The following is a 26,422-nucleotide window of genomic DNA, read 5'->3' as shown; positions in this document are numbered from 1 at the left end:
CCCACTAATCTTTCAGTCAATTATTTTAAATCCAGACTTTGACTCCTCCTCCGCCCCACTAATGGATCTGTGTCCTTTCTATTCGTTCCAGCCATGCTTCTCATGGGTCTGCCATGAAATTAAAGTTCCTCATGTGCATTATCATTCATGTGAAATGAAATGCAGTTTTTCATTCGTTGTTGTGCAGCTACACCAATTTTCCCCAGAGAAAACTAAACAGTTCCTTTCAATTTCCATTGGTACTCATCTCTTCTTAATGTTCAGTAGTAAGCAGGAAACAATTCAAATGTGTTTACCTGGATGTAGGAACAAAGATAAAGCTTGAATGTGGTCAGCTACCTGATACATTCATCATTGGAGTGGCGGATTTTATTCTGTTAATGTGCAAATGAATGTTTTAATGTGTCTGAAATTAATTCATCCATTGCATAGCAGCAAGGATTTACTAGTGTTCAGGCACAGGCTGTGCAATAGGCTGGTCATGGAAAGAGGAATGGATGAAATTCATTCCTTTAGGGAGCAATGTCTCAGAAAGGCAGTGTCCATTATTAAGGACCCCCAGCACCCAACGCATGCCCTTTTCTCACTGTTACCATTGGGTAGGAGGTACTGAAGACTGAAGGCACACACTCAGCGATTCAGGAACAGCTTCTTCCCCTCTGCCATCTGATTCCTATATGGACATTGGATATTTAGACACTACCTCACTCTTTAAAAAATATACAGTATTTCTGTTTTTGCACATTTTCAACATCTATTTGATATACGTAATTGATTTACTTGTTTTTTATTATTATTATTATTTTTCTCTCTGCTAGATTATGTATTGCATTGAATTGCTGTGGTTAAGTCAACAAATTTCATGTCACATGCCTGTGATAATAAACCTGATTCTCATTCTGATTCCTTTTTTTCCATCTGATCTATTTGAATGAGGTTGGGGGGGGGGGGGTGGTGGTGATTTATTATTGTCGCTTCAACGTCGTTCTTCCCTGTAAAGTTTTATGCAGAGATTGCCTACAACAGAAACTCATACCCTTACTACCTTGCAGGTGTGGTAAACTTATTGATATATAACAAAATTAACAGCATGTTTAATTGCCAATGGACCTTCTGCCTGGTTTCAAACCCTCCTTTATTCTAGTTACAGAATTCATCATATCAGTGAGAAATGACAGGTACTGTTATCCTAGCATTTGCCTATTCAGGATTGACATTTTTATAGTGATGTTCACCAGTAAAATCCTAATTTGTATTATTTGTGCTAACTGGCTCTGCATTCTTTATAAAACAACAATGTTTTATGACAAATGTACCCAATGTTTTGGCATCGATTCACTTTATGCCATCAAACTAGTTTGAAATAACCATTCCTGGCTTTGGGTTGAATTACGCTTTATTGGCTAAATAGAATTAATTGTTGTTGAAGAGAAGCCTTTTGATCTTGTGGCTCTTCCCACATTTGTGGAGGAATTCATTATGTTTTAGTAGGTATTATTTTAACTTGTCTGCTGGTGGGAAAAGGTTTAAAATGTGTCCTTTCCACCATGGATTTAATATTGGGAGAGCCCAGAAAGGTAATTTAATGGGACGGGCAACCTGAATCAGGTACTTTCGTGGTTGATACATCAGGTTTAAATTATTCTGAAGATATTTAGTGGTGGCATTTTAAAAACAAACGTTGGATAAGCATAAAGGGGTATGTTACTGAAAAGGCTATAAATATGTACAATAAAAGATAAAGGATACAGTCAAACTCTCTCCACTATTATTCTTAATTATCCTCTGAATAAAGTAGAATGATGTGAGTGTGACAATTTCTTGTTACCTTGTCCAATGAATTCTGTCCTTGTTCAGAAAGATATGACATTCCTTTTAAAATAAGACATGGAGAAGTGACACGGAAGATTGTAACATGGAAGCAGCGAGCTGCTGGTCTCCCACTCTCATTATTGCAGGAACAATATCTCTCTCCCTCGCTGGTTCAGAGGGAGCCTGTCTGAGATACTGAACTATTGGGGTGGGCTGTAGTTTTTGATGGGCTCCAGATCAAGGTTTCTTTGGGGGGTTTGCCTTTGCTTGCATGGTGAAAGAAGGAGGGTCAATGCTTCTACTGCTGCTTGTGTGTGGGAGGGGGAGGGGGACCTTGTAGCTCTAATGTTTCTGTCATTCATTCTTTGGAGGGGTTTTCTGTTTTGAGGATGTCTGTGAAGAGTAAGAATTTCAGGCTGTATACTGAATACATTCCCTGATATTAAATTGAACCATTGAATAAGACACGCCTTCTAAAATCAAACGTACTGATACCCTCGGTATGATATTATGAGATTAGTTTGGATTCAAAGGTTTCAAAGGTTTGAAAAGTACATTTAATGTCAGGGAAAGGTATACGATATACGTCCTGAAATGCTTTTTCTTCGCAACCATCAACGAAAATAGAGGAGTGCCCCCAAAGAATGAATGACAATTAAATGTTAGAACCCCAAAGCACCCCTCCCAGCTCCCCTCCCTCCCGCGGGTAAACGGCGGCAAGCAACAATACCCCCTGCCCCCACTGGCAAAAAAAGGCATCGGCACCCACCTCTGAGCTCTCAAGCATGCGCAAGGCAACAGCAAAGACATAGACTTGCAGTTACCCCAAAGACTATTTGTTCACCCAGTATTCAACATATCACAGGCTCTCCCTCTCCTTAATAAGGGAGAAAGAGCATTCTCCGTTTCACGGCGAGAGGGAGACATAACAAACAACTTGCTGGTCATGATGTTAAAAGTCCGTTGCATCGCTTTTTCCAACCTCTGTGCCCAAAGATCTCAGGTCTCTGGGCACACAGCCTTAGATCTTCCATCTCCCATGACACACCGCTGTTCTGCTTGGACACTGACCTCCGATCCCCCTGTCTCCAGAGCCATGAAAACTCGGTCCTCCGAAGGTGAGTGGAGCTCTTAGGCTGAGCCCTTGGTGTGCCGAACAATGGCCAGTTGTGAAATCCCAAGGATGGGTTCCATTCCCGCAAAGAACTGTAGTCAACATGTAACTCCAGGTCAGGGTCTTCAAAAGAACCCTGAAAGGGAAAAATAGAGATATTAAAGATGGAAATAAAGCTGTTTCTGAAGATGCAAGCAAAGGAGTCGCCATTAGGTGCCATTAACCCTCCTAAGCTCCACCTTCACTACTCTGAATTGTATTTTTCCTGAACCTTGGTATGTTTTCAAGGCCCTAGTTTGGAATCAGATTTTGGCTGTTGCTTCATTGATTCTGAATGTTATCTGTAAATTATTTGCTGATGAGTATTTGTGAACTTTGTTCAAGTTCCATGAAGGAGAGACTTGATTTGAGTTTAAATTAGGTCCCAAAATTGCTTGTGCATTTTCTCTGAACACTATTACATTTGAAAAAGGAGGCAAATTCTAACATCCCAGCAGCAGACTAGACTAGAAATTTTTGTGGTCTGGGAAGTACAAGCTTAGATTTTTTTCCCCCAAGTTGCCACCAGGATAACTAGTTAGTGGCTGACAGTGGTTGAACAAGTCCAGTATATCATCTGATTGCACCTGAATTGTGCATCTGGTGTCCTGCAACCTGCCCAAATTCTGATCTGACATATTTATAGAGTCTAAACCTAGTTTCCCTAGGACATTTTGAGTGGTTAATAATATGGCATTTGATGCACATCTGACAAAGTACTGGAGCATGGAATCATGGCTCAAAATTTGATGGTTTATATTGGAAAACTGAGTTCGTTTTCCCTCTCTTTCAAGTGCAGGGTTATTTTGGATTCTAGAGCAGCATTTGAAGTAAGTTTATTTTATTCCTCAAGATATTTTGCATGCACTGGAGAAATATTGAACTTGAATAACATGCAGTTTTAAGGCTTCAGTGATGAGAAGTAAAGTTGCAGCTAAAGTTCTGGTCGGAGAAATCATATCATTATTGTAGTTAAATCTAATTATCCTGCTGATAAGTTAGAATTTGTTTAAGGAAATAAAGTTCTGTTCCTAAAAGGAAATAGATTACATTTGGCAAATAATAAACAATTTACCACCATACTTTTTTAATTTCTGCAATAAAGGTTTACGCGATCTAGGATTTTTATTATTCCAAATGTAAGATAGAATTTTAGAGTCTATTCTATCAAAACAGAGTTTAGGAACAAAAGAAGGGATTGCTTGGAATACATATAAGAACATTGGTAATACTATCATTTTAATAGCATTAATTTGACCAATTAATGATAATGTCATAGGAGACCATTTAGAAAGTACTTGTTGCGTATATTCAATTAATGGACAAATAAGAAACAATTGTTCTGCATGTGATCTGTTTTTCTCAATGGCAGATATTTAAGAAAATCAGTCTACAAGCCTCTCTGCACTGTAAGTCAAGTGATTCCAAAGAATAGGAATTATTTGCTGCTTAAGAGTATCATAAAAGTATAAAGTATAGATTTTCTTCTTGTTTTCTCAGTTTTTATTGACAAAATTTATCTGCCATTGTCCTTTGAGAGGATCTTTCCAATATCAGTGGAGTCTCAGACAAGAGGGCACAATCTCAGAATAGAATGACTTACCTTTAGAATAGAGATGAGGAGGAATTTACTTAGCCAGAGGGTGGTGAATCTGTGGAATTCATTGTCATAGGCAGCAGTGAAGGTCAAGTGAATGGGTATATTTAAAATAGAATTTGATAGGTTCTTGATTAGTAAGAGTGTCAAAGGTTATGCGGGAGAATGGAGTTGAGAAGTACAATAAATTAACCATGATGGAATGACGGAGCAGACTTAATGGGCTCAATGGCCCACTCCTGCTCCTATGTCTTATGGTCTTAACTTTCTCTCCATTATCATTTCTCTCATTGTATCCTTCTACTAGGTGTCCCTCTTGTTCATTCATACAATCGCTTATTTCTCTTGCTTTGTTTTTCTTTGAAATTGTTCTCAGGTCTAACAAATCTTGAATTGAAATTATTTTAAATACTGAATTTTTCCAGCATCTTTGATTGAAATTACTTCCTCATTTTTGGGAAAATAACTTCACCTGATTTACAATCATTCTCATTTAAGGAGGATGATTATAAGTACTACCATCCGGGAGGAGGTACAGGAGCTTGAAGGTGGACTCTCAACGTTTTAGGAACAGCTTCTTCCCCTCTGCCATCATATTTCTGAACAGTCTGTGAACACTACCTTACTATTTTTCTCTCTTTTTGCATTACTTACTTGCTTCTTACATGTTCTTACTATAATTTTCAGCAACTGTTATGTACTGCACATTAGTGCTACAAAAACGCAACGAATCTCATGACATCCGTCAATGGTAAAAAAACTTGATTCTGATTCTTTGAATTCAGATATCTCTAACTGTGATATTCTGCACACTGTTTGTTTTGATGCACCTTATATCAGACTGTATTCAAATTAATAGCTTCAGCTGATCCATCTTTTGCCAGTTTTATTCAAAAGATTTTTAAAATTTAGTTCATTTTGTGTGAGTATCTTAAAAACAGTGTTGTCTTCTGGTCAGTTCAGTTTATCCTTATCCTGGACAGCAAATTTCACTTGCTGAATATTTATTATTGATCATTTATTACAGACATCAGTAAAATTGGGAAATTAAATCAACTAAGATGGGATATATTTATGTAATAATCTCTAGATGCCTTATACAATGTATTTTTCATTGACTATTTTCCAAAATTGATTTTCTAGAGCTCAATTGAAAACTGTTGCAAAGGGACTGTTACTGGACATTATAATTGTTAATGGCAAACACTGTGATCCAGAATGGAGGGTGATTTTAAGGAATTTATAACACAATGACCTTAAAAGTGGTTTATTTTGTTAACTGATAGCTTTGGCAGAACAGTATGTTGCTAACTTAGGCAGAGCTTAACAGGAATGCACAAATTTCTATATTTATGCTATGGTTATCACCTTTACTGTTGATCCCTAATTCATGTTGAACTAGATGGCTTGCAGGTAATTTTAGAGTGCAGTTCACAGTCAGTCTTAGTTCAGGAATGATACAATATTTAGGCCATACCTGATATTGCATACCAGGAGATTGCTGTCCCTGAATGAGGAAATCTGATAGAATTTTACAAGTCTGGCAGTTCCATGCTTGATATTGTTGATCCCAGCTTTTTGTACTAAATTTATTTTGTTTGTTCGTTATGATGGAGGTAATCATGGTCTTTTTATGACCATGATTGTTCTTGGCAAATTTTTCGACAGAAGTCGTTTGCCATTGCCTTCTTCTGGGCACTGTCTTTACAAGATGGGTGACTCCACCCATTATCACTACTGTTCGGAGATTGTCTGCCTGGGATCAGAGGACCAATAACCAGGACTTGTGATATGCGCTAGCTGCTCATATGACCACCCAACACCTGCTCCCTTGTCTTCACTTGAGTTTGATCGGGGGAGGGGGCACGGCTAAGCAGGTGCTACACCTTGCCCAAGGGTGACCTGCAGGCTAGCGGAGGGAAGGAGCTCTTTACACCTCCTTTGGTAGAGATGTAACTCCACCCTGCCACTCTAAGACGATTTCATTACATTTAAGTTTGCCAGCTGGTAAGGTGGGATTTGAACTTATGTTTATAAATCAATAGGCTAGGCTTCTGTTGGCTATTGAACTATTAACAGTATTAGTTTCAGCTAATAAGCAACTTTTGATTCTGATGAAAAATCCTGGACATGAAACTTTAACTGTTTCTCTTTTTGCAGATGCTGCCTGACCTGCTTTCCAGAATTTTCTATTTTTATTTCAGATTTCTAGCATCTATGTATTTTTCTTCTTTTTTTAAGCTACATTTTGTCATTGTAATTGGAGTTCACTTTCAATTCAGTAGCAAGTGCATATTGCTTCATTAGCAAAAACCTGGGGTAGATAGTCCCACAAGGATATAAGCTGAAACTTGTCATGAGCAAGAGAGAGAGAAGGAAAAGCCAATTGTGGAAAGGACTAAGGGAGTGAATTAACCCTTACATCAAAAACGCATATTTTAGAAAATGTAAAGATCGCTTGCCATCCCAAAGTTCTGAAAATATAATTTTATACCTTACTCCCTCAAACTGTTATGGCAAAAAAAAATCCAGCATGTCTTGAGTTCATGCATGCCATTTCTTCGTGTTCACAATGCTTTGAGTGAATTTAGTTAATGAAAAAGAATTGTTTGTCCTCTCCTTTTTCTGTAATGTGTGAAGATGTCAAGTGGTTTATTTGTGTTCCAGACATGTTAACTCATGGAATCCTGAAGATTTGCTAAAAGCACACTCAAGGCTTCCTTGCTTGAGTGTAAATTTCTCAGTTTCCTTAGCTTTGATTTCATTGTCACTAATGCACTTCTCCCAAATTGAGGTTATTCCACATCTAACCAAGTGATTGAAATGATATATAGCACAAATGGGATAAAACTCCAGAGGGCTTATTATCACTTCCTGGACCCAAGTTCCTTTATACCATGCAATAGGAAAACATGTAATAGATTCTGCATGGGAAACTTTTATTGATAGTTTAAGTTTAATGATAATGGTAGTACAAGTAACGACGGAGAGCATTCTGACTGGTTGGTATGGAGATCCCAACGCACAGAATCGAAAGAGGCTTCAGAGGGTTATAAGCTCAGCCAGCTCCATCATGGGCACAGACCCCCCCATCATCAAGGGCATCTTCAAAAGGTGCAGAGAACTATCATCCTGTCAGCCTAACATCAGTAGTGGGGAAGATGCTAGAGTCCATTATTAAAGATGAAATAGTGGCATATCTAGATAGCAGTGATAGGATTGGGCTGAGCCAGCATGGATTTACCAAGGGCAAATCATGCTTGACTAATCTATTGGAGTTTTTCGAGGATGTAACCAGGAAGTTAGACAAGGGAGATCCAGTGGATGTAGTGTACCTCGATTTTCAGAAGGCATTTGATAAGGTCCCACATAGGAGATTGGTGGGTAAAATCAGAGCTCATGCCATTGGGGGGAAGATATTGACATGGATAGAAAACTGGTTGGCAGATAGAAAGCAAAGGGTAACGGTGAATGGGTGTTTCTTGGAATGGCAGGTGGTGACTACTGGGGTGCCACAGGGCTCGGTATTGGGACCACAGCTGTTTATGATTTACATCAACGATTTAGATGAAGGCATTGAGAATAACATCAGCAAATTTGCTGATGATACTAAGCTGGGTGGCAGTGTGACATGTGATGAGGATGTTAGGAGAATTCAGGGTGACTTGGATAGGCTGAGTGAGTGGGCAGATACTTGGCAGATGACGTTTAATGTGAATAAGTGTGAGGTTATCCACTTTGGGAGTAAGAACAGGAAGGCAGATTATTATCTGAACGGTGTAGAGTTAGGTAAGGGAGAAGTACAAAGAGATCTCGGAGACCTTGTTCATCAGTCACTGAAGGTGAATGAGCAAGTGCAGCAGGCAGTGAAGAAGGCTAATGTAATGTTGGCCTTTATTACAAAGGGAATTGAGTACAAGAGCAAGGAAATCCTTTTGCATTTGTACAGGGCCCTGGTGAGACCACACCTGGAGTATTGTGTACAGTTTTGGTCTCCAGGGTTAAGGAAGGACATCCTGGCTATAGATGAAGTGCAGCGTAGATTCACAAGGTTAATTCCTGGGATGTCCGGACTGTCTTACGCAGAGAAGTTGGAGAGACTGGGCTTGTACACGTTGGAATTAAGGAGATTGAGAGGGGATCTGATTGCAACATATAAGATTATTAAGGGATTGGACAAGATAGAGGCAAGAAATATGTTCCAGATGCTGGGAGAGTCCAGTACCAGAGGGCATGGTTTGAGAATAAGGGGTAGGTCATTTAGGACAGAGTTAAGGAAAAACCTCTTCTCCCAGAGAGCTGTGGGGGTCTGGAATGCACTGCCTAGGAAGGCAATGGAGGCCAATTCTCTGGATGCTTTCAAGAAGGAGCTAGATAGGTATCTTATGGATAGGGGAATCAAGGGATATGGGGACAAGGCAGGAACCGGGTATTGATAGTAGATGATCAGCCATGATCTCAGAATGGCGGTGCAGGCTCGAAGGGCCGAATGGTCTACTTCTGCACCTATTGTCTATTGTCAAGAAGGTAGCATCCATTATTAAGGGCATCCATGCCCTTACCTTCCAGGACATGCCCTCCCCTCAGGGAAGATGTACAGGAGCCTGAGGACCCTCACTAAACATTTTAGTAACAACTTTTCCTCCTCTGCAATCAGATTTCTGAAAGGTCTTTGAAAATGACCTCACTATTCCTCCTTTGCACTACTGATTAATTTTATTTCTTATTGTAATTATAGTAATTTTTTCAATGTCTTGCACTGTAGCTCTGCCACAAAACAAAAATCGTGACATATGTTAGTGATAATATACCTATTTCAGATTCTGAATTTAATTCCCTCAATTATTGCTAAATGTACAATTATTTTTTAAATGTTGTGGCCATGATCCATTTAGGCAAGACAGACTTTTGTGAATAGCTTTTCATTTTGCGTATTTTATTGAGAATAAATTGCTCTTGCTGTATGAAAAGCAATTGGTATTCAATAACTTTTCTTCCTCAAGGTCTAACAGAAGCAAATTAATCCTCATTAAATGGGGCCCAGCTTCTTTGAGTGTAAAATTCCTAGTTTCCCTAGCTTTGGGACATTCAGATACCGAAAAAGGCGTGTTAAAATTCCAGAATTTGGAAATGTGTTTCAGTTCCACTGGCGAAAGGAAAACCTCACAGCAAGGTGCCTTTCAGGTTATGTAAGACAAATCTGAACTTATATACAGGTTCAATGCTAATTAGAAATATTTTTGTCTCTTTCTTAACATAAACAATCTTTTTTTTTGGTTTTCTGTAACTCTGTGGTATTGTTACAATCCGACATTTTAGGGCAAATATTTGTGACAACACAAGAGTTGCCACCAAATGTACTTGCAAGGGTAAATTCAAGGCTGGGATTTCCTATAATGTGCTTTGAAAATCCTACAGGCTGGCACTACAGTTAAGGATAGAGTGAATCATCTTGTTTATAAGAAGAGCAATTCTAACTTCATATTATATATATATATCAAAATATTTCAATGGGGAAAAGGGGATGGAGGAATTAGGAAAGCATTTGGGAAGATTACTGAAGACAGAATTCATGATTTTGAGGAGGTTCTTAAAATGGGAGAAGTGTCTCAGTGGGAAGAGATCTAGAGTGGAAAATACCACTGAATGTGTGGAAACTGTGAGTTCAGATGAACAGATAGAGATGAGGAAAGTAGATTTTTGGGAAAAGCAATGAAAAATGACAACAAGCATCAAGTCTTTGAACTTAAAATGTTAGTGTAGGAGGAGACAGAGAAACTGGTAAGTGGAAAAATGTGGACCTGAAAGAGTTGGAGTATTGAGTGAAGATCTAGACACTTGGTACGAAAATGCTGCAGAATTTGTGCCTGGAAATACTGGCACTAAGTATTGACTTTGTACTGGACAGGGTGAGTGATTTGGAACAAAATTAATATCCTACCACTCTGCATGAATCATGAGGTAGGGCAATAACTTGTTGTATTTCTTTGATTTAATACCTGCTACATTTGGTTACTCTCCTCCGATACTAAGCAACTTCACTCACTCCAGTTCGGTTTTGTTTTCTGCAGGTGAGGCTGTGCACTTGGCTAGGGACTTCGGGTACGTTTGTGAGACTGAGTTCCCAGCAAAGGCAGCAGCTGAGTTCTTGACCCGACAGCATTCAGACCCAGCTGAGCTTCATGCCCGAAAAAATATGCTTCTTGCTACCAAGTGAGTACCAGACATCAACATTCATATTTCTTCATTCAAGCAGGATGGGTAGTTTCCTGAAACTCGACTTTGGCTGTTGACAAGGAACCATTTTGACATGAATACCATGTGTAATTGTAAAAATTCAACATGAATAGTTGAATTAAAGGAATGGGTGCAGGTGTAAGTCTTTCAGCTCTTCACACTGGCCTTGCTACTCAACAAAATAATAGCTCATCTTCTACAATCTATTTTTCCAACTTATTGATGTCTTCTGGACATCTAAAACTGACTTTTCCCAAAGCAAATTTATGGAAAAGCAAGATCTTCTTGCACTGTTAATTCTTGTTAAATATTATTTTCGGGATGTGCAACATTAGATTTCAGATTTACTCGGAATTGTATCCAAAACTCTGTGGTCAGAGTCAAAGATCTTGATAGGATCTTAATGCGGTAACTTATGGCTTTTACATTCATTCAAAATAATCTAGTGAAATCTGCAGTTTATTGCTCAAAGCATTGAAGAGCTGTTTTCAGATCTCTGGTTCTGGTACATACTTAAAAGAGGCATGTAAGGCGAGCACAGTTCTGGCTGGTAAAGGTTACCTTGCAATCTGGAAATGCGGTTTCAGTAGACCAAATATAGAATATATTAGTTTGTAAAGTGCCAAAAATCAAATGTGTAAAACTCCTTTTGAATGGCTTAAGAGCAGTAATATAAACTCTAATATAACTCAGAGCTAAAATATGCGATTTAATAAAAGTTGCCACTCTCTCCCATAGCCACTTGAATTAATGAAATTAACAAAAGATTAGAAAAGTTTCTTCTTGATTTTAAATACTATTGCCACCAAATAATATTTTGATTAAGATGCAGAAATTTTAAGTTACCTTACTTTTGTTAGATTTTCTCTTTTCATCCAAGTTTCCTTTGCTTTTAATGTATTAATGCTCAAAGAACTATAGATAATGGGAAGTGGAGTCCATTTATGTGCAATTCCAGTCTGCTATCCACAGGCCCCAGCTCTGATGAAGTCTGCCACAGCATGCCTTGAATGGGACTGACCCATTCCAACCTATCCAGCTTTCCTTAAGCCCCACCACTGACTACACACATAATTGTTTTGTGGGAACCATATACTGGAGATGAAAGAAACTTCCATTGACCATCTGGGCCTGTGGCCATTGGCAGAGTATCCTGACTACCTCGCTGTGGGCATGCTTTTTGTCAGTCTGCATTGCTGGCAGCATTTGAACCTCAAGTAAGGGATATAGACTGAAATCCAAGTTTAGATAATGGGTGACCGGGCCCTTCTGCTGATGTCTTGGCTCATGGGCTTGTACTTGTATATGCGGGCAACTTGCTTATGATGAAAACCATAAAGCTAGACCAAATGTGATAGAATAGACCCCAGTCACTTCTGCCGTGTCGGATCTCTGTAGGGTAGGGTGGCAAGATTTGTAGCAGTCAGTTTTCTACTACACAGTCACATTACTTGCCCATCCTCAAAAATAAAAGATACCACGACTCAATATGATATTGAGTAGTGGTATCAATACCAACACAAATCAATAATCAATGGCCAACACAAAAATGAAAGCTATCACATAATAAATCAAAATGGTAAATTCAGTCATGTCATATCTCTGCAAAGGTCAACCACCTTTGTCATTGTGCCTCCCTTTTAAGTGTTTACCTGTTGTAGGTACTCGTAAGCAGAATGACCTCAGGTCCATTATTGCTCAGGGAAGGGGCAAAGGCTTTGGGCCTCAAAAGCCTCTCTGTCAAGGAGCCCCTCTAGACTTGGGTTGTGGCAGCCCAGGTGAGTTCAGTGTCGACCACTTTGGGGGGGGGGGGTGGTGAGGGGAGTGACAAAGACATCACTTATCAATATATTGGTCAGGGTAACAGTCAAGCCATGACTTTCTGAAAGAAGGTAACTTTATGGAGCCTCATCCTTTAACCTGTAGCGATACTTTAGGAGTTCTAACATTCTACTGGAGGATAGATTGCTGGACTACTGTGACATCCCATGGTCCCTTTGCTCACTCTGGTCTACAACCACGATGGCAGCATGCTACTCAGCCATCGAGTTCCTTGTGCTGCCAGTGAAACTGTGCCTATCAGACATTCCTTCCGGCTTGAGTCCATAGTCTGCAGCAATGATGCTGATAATTAGTTTCTCTTTGCCACATGTACTGAGATAAAGTGATAAGCTTTGGCTTTCATGCAAAGAGAAAGTGCAGTGCAGGTAGAGAATGTGGAAGGACAATGACTAGATAAAGTGAGATAGAGTGAGAGATCAGGACTTCATCTCCAACATTCTGGTGTGGTGGGCCAAAATACTAGAATGGACAGTCTCCAAGTGATCTGTCATGTGCAAATCCTGACTTTATGTAAACTAAATAGCAATCAGTGTCAGTGTTTCAACTCATGGCTGTGAGTGTGAAATAATGCAATGGCATCTGTCTATGTCTCTTCTTCTTCCCCCTCCATCATTACTGATTGCAGTTCTTGGGTATTTGAAGTGGTAAAGGTGTGGGCAAGGCTGAGATGGTTGGGGGGGGCAGAGGTTTCAGGAGAAAATGGGCTGGTGATCATCGGTGACATTCTGTGGTCTTCAGGCAGATGTTCCAACTATTCCTTTAAATATATCCCCTTTGAATTACTCTCACTGCAACCTGCAACATGTAATTTCCATCTAAGCAATGGACTTTTAAATCAACTTAATGATCTTCATATCTCACGATCAGCTGAAGGACTTGGCAGACTAGGCAAACCTGGCACCTTTAAGAGGGCAAAAGTCCATCTCCAAGGCCAAAAGCAAAGTGGGAGGTGTGGTGGTGTGGACTACAAGCCGGGCTGAAACACAGAGGGACGAGGTCCCCTCTACCCAGCATCTTGTTGGCAAATATGTAATCAGTGTCGAACAAAATTGAGGATCTGAGGGCAAGACATCTGAGGTATTGGAGAGAAATGAGAGACTTTTGTATTCTATGTCTGACTGAGGTCAGGCATGCCAGATATAGCAATCAGATCTGAAGGCTTCTCGGTTTACAGAATGGATTGAACTGCTGATTTGGAAAAGGGAAAAAGAGGAGGTGTGTGTTTTATGACAAACTCTTGTTCGGTGCTCTTGTGTGGCGGTTTTGTCGAACTCATGTTCACCCTACTTGGAACACGTAATGGTCAAATGCCATCAAATTCTGACCACAGTTTGCATACCACTGGCGGCCGGCTATAATCAGGTGCTTGCGATACTGCACGATGCTGTCTCCAAACAAGAAACAGTCCATCCTGACGCAATTCAGATCATAGTTGGAGACTTCAACCAGGCTTGTTTGAAGTAAACCCTATCCAATTACCATCAGCGTATAGCCTGAGATCCCAAAATACTACACCACTGGTAGACTAAGATAGGGAATGCCTACCATTCCATGCCCAGACTGTATTTTGGTAAGTTGGATCCCTTGGCTGTCCTTTACCTGCACTCAGGCAGAGGCTAAAGGTCAAAGCTTCAGAGATTTGGACAACAACAACCTGGTCGCTGGAGGCAGAGGAGCAGCCACAGGATTGCTTTGAGTCAGTGGACTGGGCCATGTTCAAGGACTCATCTAGGGATCTGAATGAATACACCATGGTTGTGACGGACTTTATTAAAACAGCTGTAGACAAGTATGTCCCCGCCAGATCATTGAGAGTCTTTCTCAATCAGAAGACCTGGATGAACTGTGAGATCTAAAATCTGCTGCTCAGAGGCATTCAAGTCTGGTGACCAAGGAAGTCACACGAGGCCTAGGTACGATCTCTGAAAAGCCATCTCAGAATTGGAATCAGAATCATGTTTAATATCACCGACATATGTTGTGAAATTTGTTGTCTTTGTGGCAGCAGTACAATGCAATACGTAATAATAGAGAAAAAAAACTGTGAATTACAGTATGAATATATATATATTAAATAGGTAGTGCAAAAAAAAAGTAGTGAGGTATTGTTCCTGGGTTCAATGTCCATTCAGAAATTGGATAGTGTGGTGAACTACATATACCTGTCTGAACACGCCCACTGCTGACTGCTCCTGTGGCTCCTCCCACAGACCCCGGTATAAAGGCGATTGAGGCCTGAGCCCGGTCTCTCTGTCTCCAGGATGTAGTATGGTGGTCAACCACTGCTTGTTCTTTCTTAAGATTGGATTTGGACCCCCAAGACCCTGAAGCAGCTCTTGCCTTTGAACTCTGGCTTGCATGCTTCCAATCATACTTGGAGGAGGTTAGTGCAACTGAACCCGCTGTTATGCACCGAATTCTCCTCTCGAGGGTCACCCCGAAAGTTTACTCACTTATCAGGGACCTGCCGACCTACGAAGGGGCACTGGACGCCCTCAAAAGACAGTACCTGCGGCCGGTGAACACCGTCTACGCAAGACATCGCTTAGCTACGTGACGGCAGCGGCCTGCAGAATTGAGCGCCGAGTTTCTCCGAGCCCTACAGACACTCGTCCGAACTTGCGACTGCAAAACTCTCACGGCAGAACAGCATGCGGAGCTCTTGGTACGAGACGCCTTTGTTACAGGAATCAGGTCAGTGTATGTGCACCAGCGGCTGCTGGAAAATGCCGATCTTACCTTATGCTCGGCGATCGAGATGGCCGACACGCTGGAGGCTGCGCTGCACAACACTGATGCTGTCCAGCCACGCAATTCCCCGCCAGTTCCGTGGACACCTCAGACCCCGCCGCCGCCGGTTCCCGCGAGCGAATTCGCCAACGCCGCTGCCAGTCGCGATTCCACGAACTCCCCAAACCCGACCACAGCTGCGGCCAGTCGCAAGCCCGCGCAGTGTTACTTCTGCGGACTCGAAAAGCACCCCCGAAAATGCTGCCCGACCCGAGAAGCGACCTGCTCCAGCTGCGGGAAGAAGGGCCATTTCGCCAAGGTCTGTAAGTCTAAACCACGAGCGGGGTCGGGCAGCGCTGTGTGTGAGGCATGGGGGCCGCCATCTCGCATGCCCGGATGGGGGCGGACATCTTTGTCAGCGCCAACATGCCCCGCCCCCTACCCACCGGTGCTTACCGGGCACCAAGACGGCGGTTCAACTCTGGCCTCCGTAACCCTCAACCAAAGCGCCCCACACCAGCTTGCAAGGTCAATGATGGACATCCTGGTGGAGGGGCACAGGACTAGCTGCCTGTTTGACACGGGCAGCACTGAGAGTTTTATTGACCCGGACACAGTGCAACGCTGTGGACTCGTGACATGGACGGTAAGCCAGAGGGTCACCTTGGCTTCTGGGTCATATTCCACAGACATCCGGGTGGGTTGTGTAGCGACATTGGTGGTGCAGGGCACAGAATATCGGAACTTTGCGCTACTGGTCATGCCTCAACTGTGTGCACCTGTGCTATTGGGGCTGGACTTCCAGAGCCACCTCGAAAGTGTGACTATGGCATATGATGGGCCCCTCCCACCACTCACTGTCAGGAATCCTCAGTTTTGTGGGACTTCGCCATATACCCCGCTACTGACCACACACACACACCGACCCACACATCCCGCCCAGCACCATGCCAACAGCTGCGCTACTGACACCACTTGCAGCCTCTCCACCCTCAAGATCCCTCCCCCACTGCTGTTCGCCAACCTGACCCCCGACTGTAAACCTGTGGCAACTAAAAGCAGGAGGTACAGCGTGGGGGACAGGGCCTTCATTCAGTCAGAGGTGCAGTGGCTGCTCAGGGAGGGGATCATTGAGCCAAGCACAAGCCCTTGGAGGGCCCAGGTGGTTTTTGTTTGGACCGGGCAGAAAAATAGGATGGTCGTGGACTATAGTCAAACCATCAATAGGTTCACGCAGCTTGACACGTACTCCCTACCCTGCATCGCGGATATGGTCAACCAGATAGCTCAGTACAAGGTGTACTCGACAATAGATCTGAAATCCGCTTATCACCAGCTCCCCATCCGCCCAGAGGACCGCCCCTACACTGCCTTCGAGGCGGGTGGCAGGCTCTATCACTTCCTGCGCATCCCATTTGGTGTCACAAATGGTGTCTCGGTCTTCCAGAGGGAAGTGGACAGGATGGTGGACCAGTGCCAACTGAAGGCCACATTTCCCTATCTGGATAACATCACCATCTGTGGTCATGACTGGCCGGATCACAACGCCAACCTCCAATGGTTTTTCCAAGTGGCCAAAGCCCTGAACCTTACTTATAATAGGGACAAGTGTGTGTTCGGAACCACCTGACTCGCTATCCTTGGGTATGTCGTGGAAAATGGGGTCATTGGCCCTGATCCCGCCCTTATGCGCCCCCTGTTAGAACTTCCTCTTCCCACCACTCTCAAAGCCCTCAGACGGTGCCTGGGCTTCTTTTCCTATTATGCCCAATGGGTCCCCTATTACGCAGACAAGGCCCGCCCCCTGATCAAGTCTACCACTTTTCCCCTCTCTGCCGAGGCCTGCGCGGCCTTCAGCTGCATTAAAGGGGACATTGCCAAAGCAACGATGATTGCGGTGGACGAGACCATTCCCTTCCAAGTAGAGAGTGACGCCTCCGATTTTGCGCTTGCTGCTACCCTTAATCAGGCAGGCAGGCCAGTAGCATTCTTTTCTCGTACCCTTCAAGGCTCTGAAATTTGGCACTCCGTGGTGGAGAAAGAAGCCCAGGCCATAGTGGAAGCTATTAGGCACTGGAGGCAGTATCTCGCCGGTAAGAGGTTCACCTTGCTGACCGACCAGCGCTCAGTTGCATTCATGTTCAGCAACCAACAGCGGGGCAAAATCAAAAATGATAAAATTTTGCAGTGGAGAATAGAACTCTCCACCTACAACTATGATATCCTGTAACGGCCTGGAAGGCTCAATGAGCCTCCTGATGCCCTATCCCGGGGAGCGTGTGCTAGCGCACAGCTCGACCAACTATACGCCCTCCATGCACATCTTTGCCATCTGGGGGTCACCCGATTTTACCATTTCGTGAAAGCCCGGAACCTGCCGTACTCCCTTGAGGACATCAGGACGATGACCAGGGACTGCCAAGTCTGCGCTGAGTGCAAACCGTACTTCTACCGTCCTGAAAAGGCGCAACTTATCAAGGCCACCCGCCCCTTTGAGCGACTGAGTGTTGACTTTAAGGGCCCCCTTCCCTCCACCGACCGCAATGTCTACTTTCTCAATATTATCGACGAGTACTCGCGGTTCCCCTTTGCCATCCCCTGCCCCGACACCACTACCACGAGTTATAATCCCCGGGGAAATGGACAGGTGGAGAGGGAGAATGCCACAGTGTGGAAGGCCACACTTTTAGCCCTTAAGTCAAAAGGGTTGCCGGTCTCTCGATGGCAGGAGGTCCTCCCTGAGGCACTCCACTCTATCCGCTCCCTGTTATGTACGTCCACCAATGCCACCCCTCACGAGCGCCTATTCTCTTTTCCCAGGAAGTCTGCCACTGGGACCACCCTACCAGCTTGGCTGACGTCCCCAGGGCCAGTGCTGCTCCGGAAACATGTGAGGAGTAATAAATACTCCCCGCTGGTCGAGAGGGCTCACCTTCTACATGCAAACCCCCAGTATGCCTACGTGGTCTTACCTGATGGGCGGGAGGACACAGTCTCCGTCCGCGACCTGGCGCCCGCAGGAGCAGCAGACCACTACCCCGAACACTCCCCGGTAACTATGAACCCTGTACCCGAGGTGACACCGCGCACACCGAGCCCTACACAGACTCCTCACGACACTCCTATACCGGGCGTCTCGTACGCGTATATACCAGGCACCTCGCACATGCGTGAGGGATCACTGACGCCTAGTGGGCTGACACCTCCAGTTAGGCCGGAACCAGCACAACCACCGTCTCCGGTGCAATCACCACCGGCACCTGTGCAATCACAGCCGGTGCTACGTAGATCGCAGCGACAGATTCAACCACCTGATAGACTTAACCTGTAAATATACTTGTAAGAAACTTCGCCACATGGGGACTCTCTTTTAAAACAAAGGGGGGGTGAATGTGGTGAACTACATATACCTGTCTGGATACGCCCACTGCTGACTGCTCCTGTGGCTCCTCCCACAGATCCCGGTATAAAGGCGATTGAGGTCTGAGCCCGGTCTCTCTGTCTCCAGGATGTAGTATGGTGGTCAACCACTGCTTTTTCTTTCTTCCAGTCAATAAAAGCCGATATCTCGCCTTCACGTCTCAGAGAGAGTTATTGATGGTGCATCAGATAGCACAGGGAAAGAAGCTGTTCCTGAAGGCTCTTACTGAGTGTGTGCCTTCAGGCACCTGTGCCTCCTTCCTGCTGGTAGCAATGTGAACACATCATATCCTGGGTGATGGGGGTGGACATTTTGAGGCATTGCTCCTTAAAGATGTCCTGGATACTACGGAGGCTAGTGCTCATGATGGGTCTGACTAAGACCCGGATCTGGGCCGTACCTTCCAAATATCCAGACCTGACTTGCACTACCTTACTTTCCCTTTTCTGTTTTCTAATTCTGATTTATAATTTAAATTTTTATTATATTTAATTCGATTTGTACTTCAGGGAGCGCAAAGCGCAGAATCATATATCACTGTGATGATTGTACGCTCTTGTATCAATTGTTTGGTGACAATAAAGTAAAGTAAGTTTACAACTCTCTGCAGCTTATTTTGATCCTCTGCAGTAGCTCTCCTCCCTCACCACACCCTACCATACCAGATTCAGATTCAGTTTATTGTCATTTAGAAACCACAAATGCAATGCAGTTAAAAAATGAGACAACATTCCTCCAGAATGATATCACAAAAGCACATGACAAAATAGACTGCAGCAGAAAATCCACATAACGTTTGGCAATCCATTCACAAGGATGGAGAGGCGCTGATCTTGGCATCTTCTGGATGTGTTGGCATCCCGAACAGTCTGCTCGATCTGCTGATCTATCCTGGACCACCAGATTAACCTTTGGGCCAGTGCTTTCACCTTGACCATGTCCAGGTGACTGCATGTAGCTCCTCCAACACTTTAGCTTTCAGCTTGGGTGTTACACCAACTCTCAATCTGCACATAAGGCAACCTCCATCAAGGGCAAGTTCATCCCGGCAATGGTAATAATGGGGGAACTGGAATTTCTGCTGCACATTTTGAATTGCCATGTAGACCTGAGACAGTGTGGGGTCTTTTCTGGCTTCTCTTTGGATCCCCTCTACCATAATAGGGAGACCTTTGATTTACATTACGGAAAATATGTCAAGAGGAATGTTCTCTTTTGTGAATTTTTTAGATATTTCCTTTTCCAAGGGTAAATGGGCCAATCCAATAGAACTTTCATGAATAGTTGTCCTCTTGAATGCATTCTTCTAATTGTGTCCTCCAAGAAACAGAAAACATCTCTGCATGCTACTGTTGGTGGAACACCCTTCGTGTATTGAAAATGGACATGAGTGGTTGATGATCGGTAATGAGGGTAAACTCTCACACATGCAAGAACTGGTTGAAACGAACTACACCCCAAACCAGAATCAAGGCCTCTCTGTCAATCTGTGCATAATTTGTCTCTGCAGCGGTAAGAGAACGTGATGAAAAGGCTATGTGGCGTTCACTTCCATCACTCATAACATGTGACATGACTGCATCTATACCAGTAAGCTTCACTGGATGATATAGATTACAATGTGTGAGTACCGTGTCTGACATCACCATTTCCTGTACCTTTTCGAAAGCCACCTCACATTGCTTTGTCCAATGCCATTTCTTCCCAAATGGTAATAAAGTGTTCAAGGGGTAGACCACAGTAACCAGTTCTGGCAGGAACCTGTTATAGTAACTGACAAATCCTAAACAGGAACACAACTGTGACTTGTCATTTGGCCTTGAAGCATCCACCACTACTTGAATTTTCTCAGCACACTTGTGTAAACCTTGTGCTTCAATGGTGTCACCACAGTAAGTGATGCTTGGCTTATAGAATTTACACTTGTTGCGCTATGCTCTGAGCCCATAATCTTCTAATGTTAACACTGTCTTGAGATTTTGGAAGATGCTCCTTGTCATTTTGACAATGATGTCATCCAGGTAACACTGAGTGCCTGGACAGCCTTGCAGCTCCTGATACATAGCTTTCTGCAGAGTGCGGGTGCCAATGCCACTCCAAAAATAAGCTCATTATAGCGATAAAGCCCTTTGTGAGTGTTTATGGTGAGAAATATTTTGATCTCTTCTTCCATCTCCATCTGTTGGTAGGCCTCAGTTACGTCCACTTTTCTGAAGTGTTTTCCTCCAGAAAGGTTTGCAAATATATCCTCTATCCTGTGCAGAGGGCATTGACCTACTTTCAATACTGGGTTGATGGTAACCTTGACCACAGGTCCTAATAGACCTATTCTTTTTTATTACTGGGACCATCGGTGTTGTCCATGGGCTCCACTCAACCTTGGAAAGAATTCCTTCAGCTTCTATGTGACCTAGCTCATTGGCTACTTTATCAAGCTCATTGGCTACTTAATCACAGGTGGTATAAGGAACTGGATGGGCTTTGTAAAACATGGATGTAGCGTCTTCATTTAACACTATTATATGCTTGATATGTTTTAGTTTACTAATGCCATCCTTGAACACTGCCATGACTTTCAGTTGACTCTATTGCAGGGGATGAGGCATGCAAATTGTGGATGGATCTCCAATCAGCCAATCACAGCCTCAGAATGCTGGGCCTCCTGCTTTTATCACATACAAGTCCAATGTGGCTTGTTGGATGCTGTATTTCATTATTACAATGTCATTTCCACTGGAGTTATCTTTTCTCTAGTCTAAGTTCTTCGTTGGATATTTTCAGGCATCTTTGAAATGCTGCTCAAACTCAGTTAGTGGAATGACTGAAACAGCCAAGCCAATGTCCAATCCCATTTTAATTAATTTGCCATTTACTTCTTGTGTAAGCCGTATTACTTGTCTCTTGTTAGTTTTCACGTGGTAAATCTCAAGGTTACTCAGACCTGTGTCACTCTCATCCTCGTCAGATTTTTCTTCAACAACATGCAGATTAGTGCTCCTTTTGGAACTGCAACTTGATTTTTAATCTTTTGCTCCTCCCTGTGCAGTCCATTTATTTTTGTATGCCTGACATGTTCTTTGTACTTGTCCTATTTTGTTGCACTTTTTGCATATTTCGCCTTTAAACCTGCATTGTTTAAACATGCCACAAAAGTAACACAATTTGTTTGGCCAAGCCAGTTTCTGTTTAGATGCTATAATTTTGTTTGCACTCACTTACATTCTTGACTGCAACTAAATGGTGTCTTTGTCTGCAGTTTCCATTGATACAGCAATTTCAACTGCTCTTTTAAATGTGAGTTGTGCTTCAGTTAGGAGCTGTTTTTGGATGATTTCTTCTAAGATTCCACAAACTAAATGATTTGTCAGTACACCATTAACTGACAATGCTTGGAGGATCACTTCAATTCAGCCACCTATGCTGAAATGGACTCCCCTTCCTATTGATTCCACTTTGAAATAGATAGATAGATAGATAGATACTTTATTCATCCCCATGGGGAAATTCAACTTTTTTTCCAATGTCCCATACACTTGTTGTAGCAAAACTAATAACATACAATACTTAACTCAGTAAAAAATATGATATGCATCTAAATCACTATCTCAAAAAGCATTAATAATAGCTTTTAAAAAGTTCTTAAGTCCTGGCGGTTGAATTGTAAAGCCTAATGGCATTGGGGAGTATTGACCTCTTCATCCTGTCTGAGGAGCATTGCATCGATAGTAACCTGTCGCTGAAACTGCTTCTCTGTCTCTGGATGGTGCTATGTAGAGGATGTTCAGAGTTTTCCATAATTGACCGTAGCCTACTCAGCGCCCTTCGCTCAGCTACCGATGTTAAACTCTCCAGTACTCTGCCCATGACAGAGCCCGCCTTCCTTACCAGCTTATTAAGACGTGAGGCGTCCCTCTTCTTAATGCTTCCTCCCCAACACGCCACCACAAAGAAGAGGGCGCTCTCCACAACTGACCTATAGAACATCTTCAGCATCTCACTACAGACATTGAATGACGCCAACCTTCTAAGGAAGTACAGTCGACTCTGTGCCTTCCTGCACAAGGCATCTGTGTTGGCAACACAATCTAAAGTGTTCTGCGATCAGCAACGGTTTTGGTTCTAAATGCTCCTGCATTACTTTCATAATATCAGCAAAGCTCATTTTGGCTAGTTTGGGTGGAGCAGTCAAACTTCTAAGCACACAATATGTCTTTCTACCCAATGCATGGAGCAAAACTGGCACTCGCTTTTCATTGGCTATTTCATTTGCTTCAACATTCTGCTCAATTTGCTTAGGACACATCAACCAGTTATCACTTGTGCAATTGAATGCATCTATCCTTCTGATGTAGCCAGCCATTTCTGCCTTTAAAAAAAAATTATGATTATTATCACTCAGAACTCTGTTTATGAACCTATGAATTTCATCCATTTTCTACCTCTTTTTTAGCTCAACCATCTCTCTCCTTTTCTGAAGAAATCATGTGCTGCATTTTTTTTACTCAACCAGTTTCCTCTTTTGTAGAAAATATGCTGTGCTTTTTAAAAAACTTGAACATTTCACTGCACTTCAAGAGGTAGGTACTCATCTCGGGTTCATTTAAAACTTCCTTGTCACCACTGTTATGTTTTGTAACTTCAAAACATAAAACTAATCAAAAGAAAAATACAGAGCCACAAAAAACATGTCTATTTCATTCTTACTTTTACTGAGGTATGCATTTATGACACAGTGGCGTAATGACGTATGCCATTCATGTACTTTTAATTTTAACCCATAATTAATTATGTGAACAAGAAAGAATGCTTAATGAAACAATATATTTACAATATTACTCAACTATTACTGAAATATTAAATACACAACTGGTGATCCAGTACTATACAAGAAGTCCAGGTATGACCTAAGGAAAACTATTTTCAGAACAAAAAAAAACAATTCCAACTGAAGTTAGAATCAGAATTGGATACATGTCAGCTCTGGCAGGCCATTATTTCCTACAAGGCAAAACCTAACATCATGAATGAGTGTGATGCTTCACTCTCAGTTGAGCTCAATGTTTTTATGCACGCTTTGAAAGGGAGAATAAAACTACATCCGTGCGAATCCCTGCAGCAACTGGTGACCCTGTGATCCCCATCTCGGAGTCTGACTTCAAAACATATTTCAAGAAGGTGAATGGTGTACCTGGTAGGGCGCTGAAATCCTGTGCCAACCAACAAGTGGGAATGTTCTTCAATGTCTCACTGCTGCAGTCGGAGCTTCTCATTTGCTTTAAAAGGGCGACAATCATACCCAAGAAGAGCAGGGCGAGCTGCCCCAATGACTGTTGCCCAGTTGTACTCACATCTACTGTGATAGAGTGCTTTGAGAGATTGGTCATGCCCAGAATCAACTCCTTCCTAAGCAAGAACCTGAAAACACGACAATTTCCTTATTGCCACAATAGATCAAAGTTCTGAGTGCATTTATTATCAAAGTATGCATAGTAATATAATCTTGAGATTCATATTCTTGCAGGCAGCCAAAAAAAAGAAACACAATAGAACCCATTTAAAAAAACCCACACAAAGACCGTCAATTGTCCAATGTGCAAAGAAAACAAGTCGTGCAAACAATAGAAGAAGTTAACGATATCACACAGAACATGAACCTAAGAGATTCCGAAAGTGAATCCACAGCCACGAGCCAGTTCAGAGCTGCAGCTGGCCCAGGAGCCCAGTGGATGCAGGCCACAGTCACAGAGCAAGTTCAGAGCTGCAGCTGGCCCAGGAGCCCAATGGATGCAGGCCACAGTCACAGAGCGAGTTCAGAGCTGCAGCTGGCCCAGGAGCCCAGTGGATGCAGGCCACAGTCACAGAGCGAGTTCAGAGCTGCAGCTGGCCCAGGAGCCCAGTGGATGCAGGCCACAGTCACAGAGCAAGTTCAGAGCTGCAGCTGGCCCAGGAGCCCAGTGGATGCAGGCCACAGTCACAGAGCGAGTTCAGAGCTGCAGCTGGCCCAGGAGCCCAATGGATGCAGGCCACAGTCACAGAGCGAGTTCAGAGCTGCAGCTGGCCCAGGAGCCCAGTGGATGCAGGCCACAGTCACAGAGCGAGTTCAGCGTTGAGGCGGGTGCTAGAGATCTAGAGTGGATACAATCCCACTGGCACTCTACTCAGCCCTGGATCACCTGGGCAACAGTAATACCTATGTCAGGCTGCTGTTTATTGACTACAGCTCAGTGTTCAACACAATCATACCTTCAGTACTAATCAACAAGCTCTGTATTTCCCTCCGCAACTGGATCCTTAACTTCACCATCGGGAGATCACAGTCAGTGCATATTGGGCATAACATCTTCTCTTCACTGACAATCAACACTGGCACACCTCAAGGATACGTGCTTAACCCACTACCCTATTCTCTCTGCATTGACAACTGTGTGGCTAAGCACAGTTCAAGCACCATCTATAAATTTACCGATGACACAACTATTGTTGGCAGAATTTCAGATAGTGATGAGAAGGCATAGAGGAACGAGATATACTGTATCAGCTGGTTGAGCGGTGTTGCAGCAACAACCTAGCACTCAATGTCAGTACCCATGATGGAGCCGACTAAATTTACAACCCTCTGCAGCTTCCTTTGGTCCTGTGCAGTAGTCCCTCCCCCCCCCCCCCCCCCCCCATACCAGACAGTGATGCAGCCTGTCAGAAAGCTCTCCACGGTACATCTATAGAAGTTTTTGAGTCTATTTGTTGATATACCAAATCTCTTCAGACTCCTAATGAAGTATAGTCACTGTCTTGCCTTCTTCATAACTGCATTGATATGTTGGGACCACGTTAGGTCCTCAGAGATCTTGACACCCAGGAAATTGCCTATTTTCCATTGCAGAACCCTTGCCAACACTTGCTGCAGCCACCATATATCTCTGCTTTAGGAGGTGAAGGCAGACTCTAAACTGTACAGGTTATCTTTGTAGGCAACCACTTGCACTACAGTTCCCCATTGAAACACTAAACCCTGCTACAACAATCAGACAATGAGTTCCCATTTCCGTTGTGCTTTGAACAGTGAAATGTCCCAAGTCATTTCATGAGATATTTGTCATCCAAATATTTAACACAAAGCCTCTTCTGGTTTAAGGTGGCACTACTGAAGGGGTGCAACAGCTTTCTGGTAGATCAAAAGGCAAGATATTTGACTAAAAACATTACTTATAGCATCTTTACTGAAGCAAATTGTGGTGAATTATTGCTGTAGGTAGTGAGGAGGCAGCCAGAGGTGAGGCTGGGTCGGGGGATGAGTCATGCTGGGGCATTGCCAGGGTCACAGATGGAGTTGGTGGTAATGCTGCCAAAGATGGAATGAGTGTGTTGGAGAGTAGTTGATGCAGAAGAGTTTCAGTGCCTGTTCACTTAACCCAGGTGTGAAGTTGGATTGCACCAAACACCAAGTCGATTTGGTGAGATTTAGAATAGTTTTGGGTTGGGCGGCCCAAGTGTATGGTGTTGCTGGGGTCCGGGTCCTAGGGCGAGGCACTACCCAGTGCTTGGACAATTTAAGCGCCAGCACAGATAGATTGGAAGCCCAAGTGTTGAGACCGGAGGCGAGGGTAGGGCTGATTTCGGTCGCTCTCCAGCA

At 43.2% G+C, this 26,422-nt stretch overlaps 1 protein-coding gene across 6 annotated transcripts in view; it reads left to right on the top strand.

Annotated features, from left to right (window-relative positions):
* The window catches only part of tfap2e (transcription factor AP-2 epsilon), a 127,205-nt gene that overhangs the window by 84,687 nt on the left and 16,096 nt on the right, over positions 1-26,422 (top strand). For all 6 annotated transcript variants that reach the window (XM_073034420.1, XM_073034419.1, XM_073034417.1 and 3 more), the window contains one exon: positions 10,634-10,775. In XM_073034420.1, the coding sequence (XP_072890521.1) occupies positions 10,634-10,775 (142 nt within the window). The remainder of the gene's footprint in view (positions 1-10,633; positions 10,776-26,422) is intronic.

The sequence above is a fragment of the Hemitrygon akajei genome, chromosome 32 (assembly GCF_048418815.1).
Source record: "Hemitrygon akajei chromosome 32, sHemAka1.3, whole genome shotgun sequence".
In the NCBI taxonomy this organism is placed as follows: Eukaryota; Metazoa; Chordata; class Chondrichthyes; order Myliobatiformes; family Dasyatidae; genus Hemitrygon; species Hemitrygon akajei.
This window is presented reverse-complemented; position numbering and strand designations above follow the sequence as displayed.